Below are 14,569 nucleotides of genomic sequence, written 5' to 3' on the forward strand. Positions count from 1 at the left end.
CGCCGGTGAAATAAATCACCGTTTAAAAACGAGCTTCGGAATCGAAGTTTTAAAAAAAATATATTTATTCAATAATTTTTCCCCAAAATATTCGTATCGACTGAAATTTATTGAAAAAATATATATATATTTTATATTGAAGGGTCATATTCGACTAAAGTTTAGAAAAAGTAATCTCGACTCTCACTGCGTTTATAACCAAAGGCGACGAAAATTTAAATTGAGGAATATTTCAGAAGTCATAAACTTGAATACCTTTTCTGAATGAACTATTCTCTATATTTTTAGTGAAATATTTATCTTCTCCAACTTCGGGAGAATCTTTTTCCACATGGTTTCAGTTATAACGATCATTGAAATCTATCGATAGAAATCCACGGAAAAGAAACCTTTCGATAAAACTTACTTTACTTTATTTGAAAAAGTAATTTATTTTTTCTATTAAATATACTCTGCTAGGATAATTAACAAGGATAAACCGAATTTTAAAAATATATATATATTTTTACAATGATTATTTTTAAACTTTTTTCAAAGTACCGGCTTTTCCATTCAGTTCTACTATGTCTCCTGAAATTGTAAAAAAATAATTAGTACGTTAATTTCATCAAAGAGTATGATTTAGTATAATCATATTACACATTTACCAGTTTTAACTATTGCTGTAGCATTTCGAGCTGCAATTATACAGGGTGTGCCAAATTCTCTAGCGACTACTGCTCCTGAAAAGAATGCACGAATCATTATAATGTGTATTCTATAACAGCATCATTTGGAAATAATGGATCGATTTTTACCGTGTGATAGAAGCCCGCCCAATTCTGTAACTATTCCAGATAATTTGGGAAAATAAGGAGTCCATCCAACATCTGTCGAATATGTTACTAAGATTTCACCTGGCTGAATAATGAGTTTTTAAAACTGGTTATTTATACATTGTAACTACATTATAACTTTGCTATTCACCTGAATGTTTTCGGCTTCTTCAAATTTTTGAACAACTCTTGCCGGAGCTACGACAATCCCATGGTATATTGGTATACCTGTTAATAATTTAATAAACAGTTTATTAACTTAAGCTATTAAATAAAATTAATTAGAGAAGCATTCATTAACCTTTACCATTTATAGTCCAGTCCGATGATTTAGATATGTATTCCATCTTTTCCATAATCTAAAGAGAAATGCACGAATACGTAAAACATTTATTTTATATTTGTATTTCTTTATTTACTTATTATTAAAAAATAATTTACCGGCTTTGGAAATCCAATAACAATTTCATCGAATTTGAGATCGTATATACTTTTATGCAGTTTTTGTCTACGCAAGGCTCTAAAAATTAACGAAGAATATTTTAAATTACAATTTTTTTGTTCTGTAAAAATAATTTATGTAACCATATATTGTTACATAAATTTAATATTTCAACCTTTTCAAATTCTATTATTTTCATCATTTAGGTGGAAATAATTTTTTTCGAGTTTAGTTATAACAGTGCCATAACTAGTGTAAAAATGTCTACATTTCCTTTGGAACAGATAAATTCTGTACAAATGACATCCTTTGATACGTGGCAAATCTTCAGAGAAATATTTCACGGACATAAAATACTTCACATAAGTGAAAACGTCTAAGAAAATTTATTGCAGATGTATGGAAGAATTTTCAAAGAAAAAAATTCTAGCATGCATTTGCATTATTCTAGTCATCAATCAACTTTTTCTTAAAACCTAAATATTACTACTCTGCAAGTTTTTGAAGTGTAAAGTTTGCTTTTAACTATTGGACTGTTTAATGTCAAATGAAGCTATTTTTAGTCCCAATTTTTTAAAAAAATTTCCTAATTTGACAGAGTAAGCAACTGTTCGGTAAGTCAATGGAGAATTCTGTATCTTATATGAATTTTAATAAAACATAACAAGATGAATCAATACGCTTTGAATTCGGAAAAAAATATTAAAATTTATTTCACTTACTTTGAAATTAGATGAGCTGATCTATTCTTCAATAAAATTCCTATTTCTTCATGTGTGAAGAAGAAAATAAGGTTAGAATCGGGAATTCTTCCTTCGTTCTCCATCAGTTCACCCAATTTTCTGTAGGCTCTCCTGTATATGTCGACTGACTTAATCAATATTGACTAAAAGCAACGAGAACAATAATAAGACAATGTCCTAAAGGATAATTATATATATATAGTTCATTAACAAACAAATATTATTGATTTTACCAATGCTAAAGGTTTCATTCTATCGATTCAACAAAATAAAAATAACCGGTCGAGAGTATAAGTCAAATTTCTATTATTTATTCTAATCACGTACAACTTTCTTTTGACAATTTATAAAATATAACGCATTTACCTTACTTTTTTCTCTCCTGCTGACAGCGTTACGTGCCCAACTAACTAGCTTCTTCAACAGATACCTAGCCAAGAATAAATTAATTTTTTCCACTCTGTTTACATCTTTCGAGCTTACAAATTTACAGTTTAATTATAATGAAAGTAGGATAATTATCGCGCAAAGCCATTACTTAAAATCACGGCAGTAACAAACTTTGCCAGTTTCTCACGCATCCATAAATAGTAAGATGCTGGACGACACAAAATTCTCCTGTAAAGTGGAGTAATGGATTGTAAATTCTTACCTTTGTATTCGATTGATAGGGAGACGCAGTTGTTCGACAGCTGCACTGGGCGATTCGCTTTTTTTCTTGTCTTTCGTCTCTTTTGTTAAGTCTTTAAGTATCAACTGCAACAATAATTTTAACAATTACATTTCAGCCTAAATGATTCTCCTTAAACTTTAAAAATAATCATTCAAACAGACCTGTAATGATTTAACGAGTTGTGCAGGATCCAAGTCCCAAGGCAGAGACAATAAATCAAACTAAGTAGAAAATCAGCCATAAGAGATTATTTTAATCTATTCGAAATTTATAAAATTTCCCTTACTTCCATTAATCCTCGATGACCGTGTTGTTGTAAGAATTCCTTATATTTAATTCCTACGCAGCCCTTCTCTTCTTCCATCCATTTGACGGCTTCCTAAGAACACAAATAAAAATTTCAAATGCTTGCATATTTTTCTTACATTTCGTCAAAAACGGAAAAAGAAATTCCAAGATACTAATTAAAGAAAAATACCTATCGGATGGTTTTACAAAGAATTTTTATAACAATATTAAAATAATTCCCAATTTGAAAATGAAGTAAACAGTTATATTTGGAATTTGATCATTTATTTTTTACAAAATGCCTTTTTATTTTCCTTTATATTCTTCATCATTTTCGCTGTTTATTATAAGATTTCCTTCAATATCGTTAAAACAACCGTAAATCAAAAATAAAAAATAAAACTAACAATGAGATGAGAATAAAGTAAGAAGAGCAAAACAGTTTTTGCTCTCTTAAATATGGCTTTAACCTTCTCAAGAGACTAGAAGCATTTGTTTAGTATAATGAAGCAAAAGAAAAGATATTGAAAGCTATTACATGCTGGATAAGTTTCTTAAAGAATCTTTTACGTGAATAGAAAATCGGCTTTACTTTTCGCTATACAAAAGTGGTGTTATATCGAACTTAAAAATACAGCAACGAAAAAATAAATAAATAATAATATTCAAACTAAATTTTTCCATATTGTTTCGAATTTTTTTAAAATAATTGATATATAATTAAATATTATTATTTCTTCGAAATTGTAAAATTCTAAATTCTGCCTCGTTTAAACTTTAGAAATATTTATTTTATCCTATTAAATTTTTACTTCAAATATCTATAAATGAATTATCGAACTACATCAAAAATAGTTTTCCATATTTCTTTAGCAACTGAATTTCGGAATTTTTATGCACACTTTCGATTTAGTAAAATTGATGTTTTCTTACCACTCGAAAATCCAATACTGGAGAAACCTTCTACACGGTCTAATGTTTGCATAAGTTAACTGGAAATGTTTGTTTTGTTCTTCTTTAAATCGATAAACAGACAACAGCTAAATTATAAGATCATTTTACTTCGCTTAAAAATCCCTCAACTAAAATAAAAACAAAGACATTGAATGTATAATTATTCTGCAATCAAGGAAATAACGTCATATTTAATTTTTCATCTGTGTTTTGTGGTTAAACCTGTATTAATATTCAAAGAAATACTGAAATAATGATAATCCAAAGAAACGTAAATAATTCTTTAAGAATACAAATAATCAATTTTTCAGGTGAATTTAAAAAATACGATCTCCAAGAATATATACATGTACTGTACTTGAACATCGTATACATCTTGTTTATATACATATGTTTATAAACAGGAAGGAAAATATTAATTAATTTAAGTAATTTCTTGTAAGTTTTAAAGAAAAAAGTTAATTGAATAAAAAATTAAATATATTCTATCAATACAAAAATAAAAATATGGTAAAAGGCCATCCAATGCTTACAGCTTAGTCCTTCCATATTCATGATGGTATAGAAATTTAAATAAAATTTTCAAGTTGTTTGAAAGTATTACAAATAGGAACATTAAAAAACTCTTTTGCTGTCACAAAAAATACAAACACGTTTTTAGTCAGAACAAAGACAAAAAAATATTAATATTTTTCTTATACAATTAAAAAAGTTCTCGTGTACTGTTCCATACAAACAGTGCCCAGGGCTGGTTTGGGTCCTCCTTATGTCATGGGCCCTAAAGCGTCGCTCAATAATAGTTACGCCATTAATTGAAGGTAAATTAAAATTGCTGGAGATTTATTTCCTATTAGAATAATAAATAGTCACGGTTCAAATCGAATAATGAAAATGACTCTTTCAAAATTAATATTTTAAATATACGTATCATTTTTCAATTAATTCAGTTTAATTGCGTCAACTAATCAATCGTAATTAATAACAGAAAATAATGAATTTTAAAGCAAACAGACATTATAACTTAACATTTACTTTTAAATACTTAAGCTATGCATTTAATTATAATTTTCTACTCTATTTTCCAGTTATCTTTCTAGTGTTTTTATTTTGTTCTTAAGGGTCTATTTTAATAATTAACAACGCGAGGATGCTGAACAATCTTCATTAATTTCATTTCCCGTCATTTTTCTTAATTTTTGTTAAGACTATATCCTGTTAGGAAATATCTTATAATGAAAAAATTTCTCTTCATTAAAATCTATTAAAAGCAACGAAAAATCAATTAACAGCGAGGATACTCGAGCTTATAAAACATTAACTTTGATTTATAAAGTGAGTATATACACATATATATGTTTATTCAGTGCCAGATTTCCGACTAGGCACGCGGGGCATATGCCTAGGGGCCCCAAAATTGGAAAAATAAAGCAATTTTATCGTTGTAAACTGTATATTATAATTTATAAATGATTCTATGGATACCATTAGACGTTATTAGTTTATGATGTCGTAAAATTACGTTCAGAGATTCCCAATCTTCTGTGCCCTAGGGACTCTGGAAGTCTTAACCCACCACCGTGTTTATTTATAAAACGAAAAATCAGTTTGTCGTTTGTATTCTTATCTATTATTAACAAGCAAAGTCAAATAAGATTAATAAAGTATTTGCTCAACTATTCTCTAATTTTCATTTATTAATCTTACTCGAAGAAAGTGGAAATGAGCTCTTTATTCCGCTCATTCACGGATGGCCATAAAGAAAAAGTGAAAAGAATTTAATATGATCATTTCGCAGAACAGCACAATCTATTTTATATTCAAGGTACAACAATTTGCCTATTGATTATCTGCTAAGCTATAAAATTGGAATTTCTTTCGTGAATTCTTTTGATGAAATTTAAGTTTGGGCTCTTATTTTGATGAATGTTGTCAGTAAACATTTAAAAAAAACTTGAGTTGAATAGAAAGCGAACACTCATCTTTCTACAGGGAATGTTACCAAGATTTGTTTCATGTCAATATCATCACAAACGACTAAAGTAAAAGTCATAACCTCTGAGAAATGACTGCATAGAAAGTCATTTCTCTAGAGAAAAACTTCCTTTTGCATCGGAATCATTTCTTTCCATTATCTCTAAGTATTTTCATACATGCGAAGAACTTTTATTAAAAAGCAAGAAAAATTTACTTATTAAAACTTCAATATGCGTTATCCACTTGAATGTAAAATTGATTAAAGTTAGAATATTATTTAAAAATTCTATTAAAGTTTAGAAATTTTGATTTTATCCATGGGAAAGATCTGATTTAAAATCAATTTCTAGTTTAAAATCAAAATGAAATGATTATGGCGTGTTTATATAAAGATAAAAAAGAAATTTTTTAATTCTTAAGTAAAGAATTAGAGTCAGTGAAAAAATCAACGCTTTGTTATTTATTAAATATTCATTCTAAGGAAAACATTGCCGCTTTTTTTTATTAAATACTCGTAGATCAGATGAAATTAAAACTTTTAACCCAGTTAAAAATGGCGGATCATTTAGAAAAAACAAAGATTGAATTAAAAGAGTAATCGATAGAATTTTCCAATTTAATTGTTTTTATTAAAAAGTAAAATAGGATGTAAATTGAATTATTAAAGTTTCTCGTATAAAATACGATTATAACTAAACCAGGGGGAATTGAGCGCTTTCATGAAAATAATATTCTTGTTAGAGATATTTTAAACAGTTTAGTTGTCGAGAATTTATAAGCGAGTATAAAATAATAGCATTAAAATTTTTGTACAGTTATAACCTTAATTTAAATATTCGCATCAATGCAACTATTTATATGTCAATGAGAAAATGCTTGATATTGGGATATTGTTAAATGAATTATTCAGGCTTCTAGTTTTCGCAATACGCTTTGTTGCGAATTAGATAAAGATAAAACCAATAAATTGCATTATTTAAATTACATAACAGAATCTTCGATCCTATAGAACGCCGTTCTTGCCTCCTGCCTGTAATTATGCTCCGACATGTATGAATTTCTATCTCAACAGATATTATAGATAACTTCTAAATTCAACAACAAACAACAAAATTAGCAATAAAATCGAAATCAACATAATTATTTACTTATTAAATGCATTCATTATATTACCCGTTTAAAGTATTAACTTAATTAATCACATCGCTTCGACTAAAATGCCAATCAATGAACTCCCAAATTGCAGTGATAAGCCTTTGATATCAAAATAAGACCTGATGAAATGTCTAAAGGGCATCTGTTGTTCGCTTTTAAGAGAACAACAGATACCTTTAGAGAATTAATGAATTTTTCACAGAAATTTATCAGAATATTACATATTTACAATATTGAAATTTGCGGAAGTTCAAAAAATATATTTAAATTTAATATAGTTAATTTCCAAGAATTCCTCAAGAGGTATAATGTGAAATACAAATTTTCATTTTTATACGACTTAATCATAATTTTAAAAATAACTCTTAGGATATATTTTTAATTTTTTTTAAATGTTAGAAACATTCATATTAAATTGTCTCAGTACATCAAATTTTCTTTTAGTTCTTTTTTATTTATTTAGATATAGCAAAGGAAAAAGTCATTACAAACCGGATCCAGAGAATAAAGTAGATGGGAAACTGTATTATTGATTGCAAATTTATTGCATTTCTGACAATTTTGTGTGGATATACATTATCATTGAGGACGATGCAATGCGTTTTTTTTTTTTTTTTTTGGCAATTCCTCTATATATTTCTAGTGCAAATCAGATAGCAAAATAAATATACTGATTAACAGTTGAGCAGTAACAATAAATTCACAGTATACAATTCTTTTAATATTGATAAAATCACTAATAGATCCTTGGATTATTGTTTAGATGTTGTTTTTATTTTAGTTCACTCGACAATCCATTGATTATCGGCGTTTACTTTCTGAATATTTTTTTATTGATTGATAATTGCTATTAATTTAACTCAGCTATCTTGGATTATCGACAATTAGTTTAAACAACTTTTGACAAATTTCGAATCAAAGTTCTCTGTTCCTTTGAAAAATTTTGAAGGATAAATTTGTGCGTGTTTAATATATTTTCATTTAGACCTATAACTTAGTAATATAATATTTACAGTAAATTACTGTCGAAACGCTGTTTTCTAATTCTTATTATTCATCTTCCTTAAATCAAACTATTGATTTGAGGAAGCATGCTTCACTGCCCACTAGGCATGTGAAGCACATGCCTAAAACCCCAAAAATTTGAAAAATAAAGCAATTTTACCGTTGCGATTGTATATTGTAATTTATAAATAACTCTATAAATACAACTAGACGTTATTAGTTTACTATATCGTAAAATTATATAGAGGGACCCCGATATTCTTTGCCCAGATGTCCCGAAAGGTCGTAATCCGTCACTGATATTGATTCTTGAATATTTTCATCATTGACTACTAAAACTCTGGAATGCTTACTGTCTATAGGAATAATCATGGATCTCAGGACATCCACAATCATTCCACGATCACTCAAAGTTTTTGAATGTTCGTGGAACCATCGAAAAACTTTCGAGAAATTTTCTCAGTAGTTCTACATTATCAATTTCATTCCTTGTTGTTTTAATTTCCTTCAATTCTTAAAATTGCCAAGACAATAATTGTAAAATTAACAAACAATGTAAGACTATTGGCTACAATAACGAGTCTTTCGATGTCCTTTCTCACACCTCAGGAAAATGACAATCTTATGGCGGAGTCGACCTTTCATTAGAGGCTGCTCATCTACCTCACTATGCAAAACGTTACAGCACTTCCTTCCGGTGACGGCACAAATAAAAAATATAATACATTTAATAAAATTGTCCTGGCAATTTTATCAAACGTTTTGCATAGTCAGGTGGATGAGCAGCCTCTAATGAAAGATCGACTCCTCCATAAGATTGTCATTTTCCTAAGGTGTGAGAAAAGACATCTAAAACTCGTTATTGTATAATCTTAAATTGTTTATTAAAATTCCATGCATACATGTTTTTACCTTTCTAAGTTTTACAAAAAAAAACTTTAACGGTTTTACAAAAAAATGAAGTTTGTTTTTAATAATATTACATTTATGGATTAATAATATAATGCTATTTAACTTAAAATATTATTTAAAAATTCAAACTTTTTACATTTTTTTTTTTTTTGTTAATAATAGGCTGATCGAATTAATTGAAAAGCACTTAAATTACATAGATACGATTACATTAATATAATATAAACACCGTGATATTTGGATGTTTTACATTGAAACAAATATTTACAATCTGAATATTGACTAATGAATGTTAATTAATGAAAACAATTGGTTTTATTAACAATTATTTTAATTTTAATAACTAAAACAATATTTACACCTTAAATTATTACTTGAGTGTTCTTAGTGAACAATCATTTTTCTTATATATATCTTATCTACGTGTCTACATGTATATACTGAATACATTAAAACCCGACTATTCGAGGTAATGTGGACCGACACTTCCTCGGATAAAACGATCGGTCACGGTCTTTGTGAATTAAAAATTACATATATGAAATATTTATATGTTAAGGTAGTTGTAAAGTGAAGTAAAACGTGCAACCGCGTAAAGTATTTAGAGATTAAAATGTATGATTTCAACTTCGGCTACAGTCTGAATTCGAAAGAAGACAAGATAAAAATTTTTCATGCCATTCGCACTATTATCTTACGATGGCATATTAGGAACAATATTGAAATAGAAGACACGTCAATGTGTGGATTAAATGATTATTAACATAGCTAAAGCAAGCAAACAACATGAGAGTATTCGAGCATTAGGATTAAAGTAAATTAACTTAGGTTTATGAAGTGGTGTTGTGCGGCAAGAATGCAGGAGCAATATAACGCGTATGTTCTTTTTGTCCTCCATAACTTTTTCTCATTGGTTCATAAAAACATTACTTATGTGTTATTTAAACTGAAAATAAATAACGAAGTTTTTGTTAAAGTGAAGTCTGTTTAATATCAGTCGCTAACGTTTCAGTACTATTTAAGAATTTTAAAGCAAAATTTAAATATAAAATTTGAAAGTAAAATTTGGCAAAAGCAATAAATGCAACATTTTTATGCCGCTACCAGTCTTAATTTTTAATAAATTTTATACATGAAAAATGTAATTTGTGCTATAGAAAAAACTGCGAAACTAAGTTACGAAGTAAAACTACTCTTACTAAACAATCTACCTTCAACCAATATTTTTTCTGCCTTGCATGTAATGAATATTATGTGGATCCATCTACTGAAAACTGGATTAATGTTAAAATTGTTTTTATGATGGCGTGAACGATGCATTTCTTTTAAAGGAACAAAACAGTTCCAGTAAGATCTTTGTTGACTGAGCATTCTATCCACACTCTTTTTTGCGCAACTTGTCCCATAGATGAGACAAGATTGCAAATGTTCGTTGCTTTTGAAAAATCGCTTTTATGTTAATTTTGTTCCATATAATTTTGTTTCGGTAATGTTTTTAAATCTAGAATGATTAAAGAGCCTGTTTTGACAATAACATTTTTGAATAAAATTATTATTTTTGTATAATACATCATTACAGTAAAACCGCACGCTCTTGCCCCACTTTCTTTAATATATTTAATATATCTTTTCTCTTTTTATACCGTATTCACTAAGGTTAAACATATATATGAATAACATTTTACATCATTTTACTTATATAGCTAATAAGTACAATATTTTTAAGAATAAAAGGGTGAATTATTGTAGTTACATTTTAATATAAATCGGTTTTTCTCAAATTGAAGTTGAATAAGAAAAGGCAACAGAAATAAATTATTTTGTAATACATGTTACCGTTTTGAAATTTCTTTTATTAATTACAATGTTAGAAAAGTAATGTATTCACTTACGGATTCTCTTCGGATAGTCGGGATTCTACTGTATACAACTGCTTTACTAATATAGGTAATAATACTGTACTAATAATAGATAGAACAGTGTACTAAACCTGTATTTTAATCATAAAATTAATTAATTTTGAAACGTTTTTCTAATGAATCTATGTGTAATAATAATTTCAATCATATAAAAAGCTATTTGATTTATAAACTTAATAATTTTAAATATTAATTTTAAAGTGAATCGCAGGCCTATTTCTTGTACCGTAACTATAATATATATAATCAACTAGAAACCGATTCATCATCATATACCGAATAACTGCATTATTGAATAAACATGAATGCGGCGCGAGTGCAATGATTAAAATTAGAACGATTTGATGACAATGTCGAGTTTCACTGATTTAACGACGTAAACTGGAATGTCCTCAATTAATTTATATAGCATGGAAAATATTCATTAATAAACTTAAATAAGATTTTTAAAAAATTAATTATTATTCGACTACAACTTATTCTATTATATATATGCATTTGATAATCCTAACCTTAACTCTAAAGAAAATTTAAAGTAAAGAAAAATTTCGTAGTTAATGAGAAAAATTTTCAATGACAGGAATATATTCTACAGATTCAAACTATTGCTGACATTCATTTTGTAAAAGTTGATGAAAACCTTCAAATATTATATTTTAACAGGAAAAATATATAAACTTTTCCAATTAAAATGTTATTAAAGTCAAAATTATTAAGATTTAAATAATAATTTTTAGAATTGTAGTTTAAACGAGATTCGGAAATTTTGTATATTATTGATCAATAACAAATTATATACCACAATGATTAAAATTGATTTATTCTGTACTTCATTATTGACAATTTCATTTCATACGAAAGATAATAGAATTAAGGAAATTTGAATTCATGTTTCAGTTTTATCAATACAGTTATATCACAATATTTGTTTTCAAATGCAATTATATAATTTTTTTTTATCCTGTTGTTTAAATAGAGAATTATCAATAGATGGATCTATTTTTCTTTTCAGTTATGATTCTTTTCACCTTGTGGGCATCAAGAGAGCCTTCTTTCAGGCTCAACGTGGATTTGGCCAGGTTCGCAATAGAGTGGCCGAGTGATGAGAGACGGGACCAGGCATACCACCCACGAAAAATTCCTTGATTACTTGATCAGGCTCCCCTCTATTTATACGTAGAATCATTTGTGCAAATCACATTATTAAAGTTGACGCGTAAATATTTAAAAAGTAACATTCAAATATTCTTATGGAATACCGATACTGAATTTCGAATGACACGTTAATGATTTATTGGAATTGAAGCAATGAAACTTGATTTTCAACCTCTCATAAAACGTACTAATATATAAAGATATATAAATATTTTAAGTATTAAATGTATAACATTTTATCAAGTAGAATTAACAATTTTTAAAGATTATTTAACAATTATTATCACTTTTAGAATGAAAGAATCGCAAACGGTATCCTAAAGAAATAATTGCAAGTAACGAAAATAATCTAGACATAACAAAAGTAGAATTTATATATTTTGCAGATTTAATAATATCGAATTATATTTTATATGGTATAAATTTATTTAATATTTAATAGGATNGATAGAAATATCTGATTACTGCAAAAGTCAGCAGCATACAGCTATGTCACAGTTGAACTGCAACTGTACGCCAGGTATTTCCAGCAGAGTGCCTTAAATTAGCTATCCCGGTATAGCTCAAAAAAGCTCACTGCGTTTGGTATTTTCAATGTGCCTGTTGGAAGTGTTGAATACTAGGCATTCTTGTATGTTGCATTCGAAGCATTCGAGCAATTGATTGAGTTTGAGAAAAATCGCATCATTGGGCTTTGAAAAACAGAGTAATCGTTTCGCCGAATTGGCAGTCATCATGAGCGATCACATTTCACTGTGAGAAGTTGCCGGCAGCAGCAGCACATGTAGGAGGGACATGAATATGTCGGAAAGTCATCTGATTGACAGATAAACAATCTTGAGAGAAGGTCGCTTAATATATTTCAAGGCAGGTGTAATCGAATTCAATGGTCTTTCTCTCCAGCATTTAAAGACAGATAATATGCTTTGAAAACCGAATATCACGATTCTGAAGCAATTTACAGAGACTGGACTGCATTCGCGGTGCTCTTTATGTCCACTACCATTAACACACTAACAAAGGTTGCTTCTATCTTTACATTAAAACAGTGTGTTCTCAGAATGGCGGATCATTATCTTCAGTAACGAATAACTTTACTAAAGATAATGATCTTTAGTAATGAATAACGTTTCATCACTAGATTTAATGCGCCGCCAATATGTATATGCATTGATACAGTATAATAGGTTGTATGGATACAGATGACCATACGGAGGAGAAGTGGGGTACACCAAAATCCCAACTTTATCGTTGAGCGTTACACTGCCAAAGCTGGTGATGTCTTGGCGTGGAAGCATTTCCTATGACAGTCGTTATTAATAATGATCAGGAGGCATTGATTGATCAATATGTTTAGGTGATCCTACGACCAGATAGATGTGTTGCCTCGAATGACACGTCTATAATGAGTCATTTTTCAACAAGATAACGCTAGCCCACACAACTCGAATTCCTTAGTAGTGCCTCTATAATGTTGACACTTTTTTGGTGCGGCCGGTGTCCAGATTTATCACTTATAGAACATATGTGGGACTTGCTGCGATGGAAATATCATTTATCAACGAGTGTGCAGAATGTGGAGAGTTAGTAACAAAATCGCAGGAAAAATCTTTCTCAAGATAGAATAACGCATATCTATTATTCCTTACGACACCGCATCTCTGCATCTCTGAAAGAGGGAATATTACAAGATACTAATTGTAACACTAAACTATATTCGTAATTAACATATTGATATTTAAATAATTTATTTCCGTCCTCATAATCATAGCACATATGGTTTCATTCGATTTTGATGTCTCCTTCTTGATGCGCAATTTTTTTTTGTCAGTGTATAATAAAATAGCATTATCTCATATCATGGCCAACGAAATTATGTAATGTAATTAAAATTAAACTATATTACCATCCCTAATTTTCTGTGTATTACATGTATACTTTCCTTCCTTTTCTTATAATCTCAAAAATATTCGTGTCATTCATCTGTTCCGTTTTCTCTATCTTCACCTTCTATCTTTTATATCAAGTAATATTAATATATTTTATGCTTTTTTGAAACATTTTAATTCATTCATTTTTAACTTTCTGAAATATTCAGTTCGTTTCAGAAAAATCTTTTAAGAAACACTAATTTGTTTTTTGATAATGTTTCTAATATAAAAATGTTCATTGTTACATTATTTTCATATATTAAGTTTCTTGAAAAATATAATATATATGTATACATTAATTTTCGTAAATAATATTTGATTCTTCGTGAATTTGTCGTAAAATATTACATTTCAAATCTATAATTCAATTTATGTGAGAATTTTTCTCATCACCACAATACTTCTAATTTTTCCCAGGAAAGTTACGCAACTTGTTGCTGGATTTATTTTTTGAATTAATAATGGTAAATTGGGACTGAAGATCTTTTTCTAAGTATATCAATGTTATTAGTGCATAGAACTATATTATAATTTAAAAGCAGCTGTTGTCTAGAATCCATCTTTATTAATGATCTTCATCAAAAGATGTCGTTTCTCATTACT

General features: G+C 28.3%; 1 protein-coding gene across 1 annotated transcript in view; it reads right to left on the minus strand.

The window, feature by feature from the left end:
• Positions 1 to 281: 281 nt before the first annotated feature.
• The window catches only part of LOC111629246 (uncharacterized phosphotransferase YvkC-like), a 52,577-nt gene continuing 38,289 nt past the window's right edge, over positions 282 to 14,569 (minus strand). The window contains exons 30-40 of the mRNA XM_023373127.1: positions 2,960 to 3,052; positions 2,835 to 2,894; positions 2,653 to 2,756; positions 2,367 to 2,430; positions 1,980 to 2,143; positions 1,257 to 1,335; positions 1,123 to 1,174; positions 967 to 1,043; positions 798 to 900; positions 648 to 722; positions 282 to 570 (exon numbers count right to left, since the gene is read on the minus strand). Of these exons, the coding sequence (XP_023228895.1) occupies positions 521 to 570; positions 648 to 722; positions 798 to 900; positions 967 to 1,043; positions 1,123 to 1,174; positions 1,257 to 1,335; positions 1,980 to 2,143; positions 2,367 to 2,430; positions 2,653 to 2,756; positions 2,835 to 2,894; positions 2,960 to 3,052 (921 nt within the window). The 3' untranslated portion in view covers positions 282 to 520. The remainder of the gene's footprint in view (positions 571 to 647; positions 723 to 797; positions 901 to 966; positions 1,044 to 1,122; positions 1,175 to 1,256; positions 1,336 to 1,979; positions 2,144 to 2,366; positions 2,431 to 2,652; positions 2,757 to 2,834; positions 2,895 to 2,959; positions 3,053 to 14,569) is intronic.

Source organism: Centruroides sculpturatus, unplaced genomic scaffold (genome assembly GCF_000671375.1).
Source record: "Centruroides sculpturatus isolate CEXI.00-Female unplaced genomic scaffold, Cexi_2.0 scaffold535, whole genome shotgun sequence".
Taxonomy (NCBI): domain Eukaryota; kingdom Metazoa; phylum Arthropoda; class Arachnida; order Scorpiones; family Buthidae; genus Centruroides; species Centruroides sculpturatus.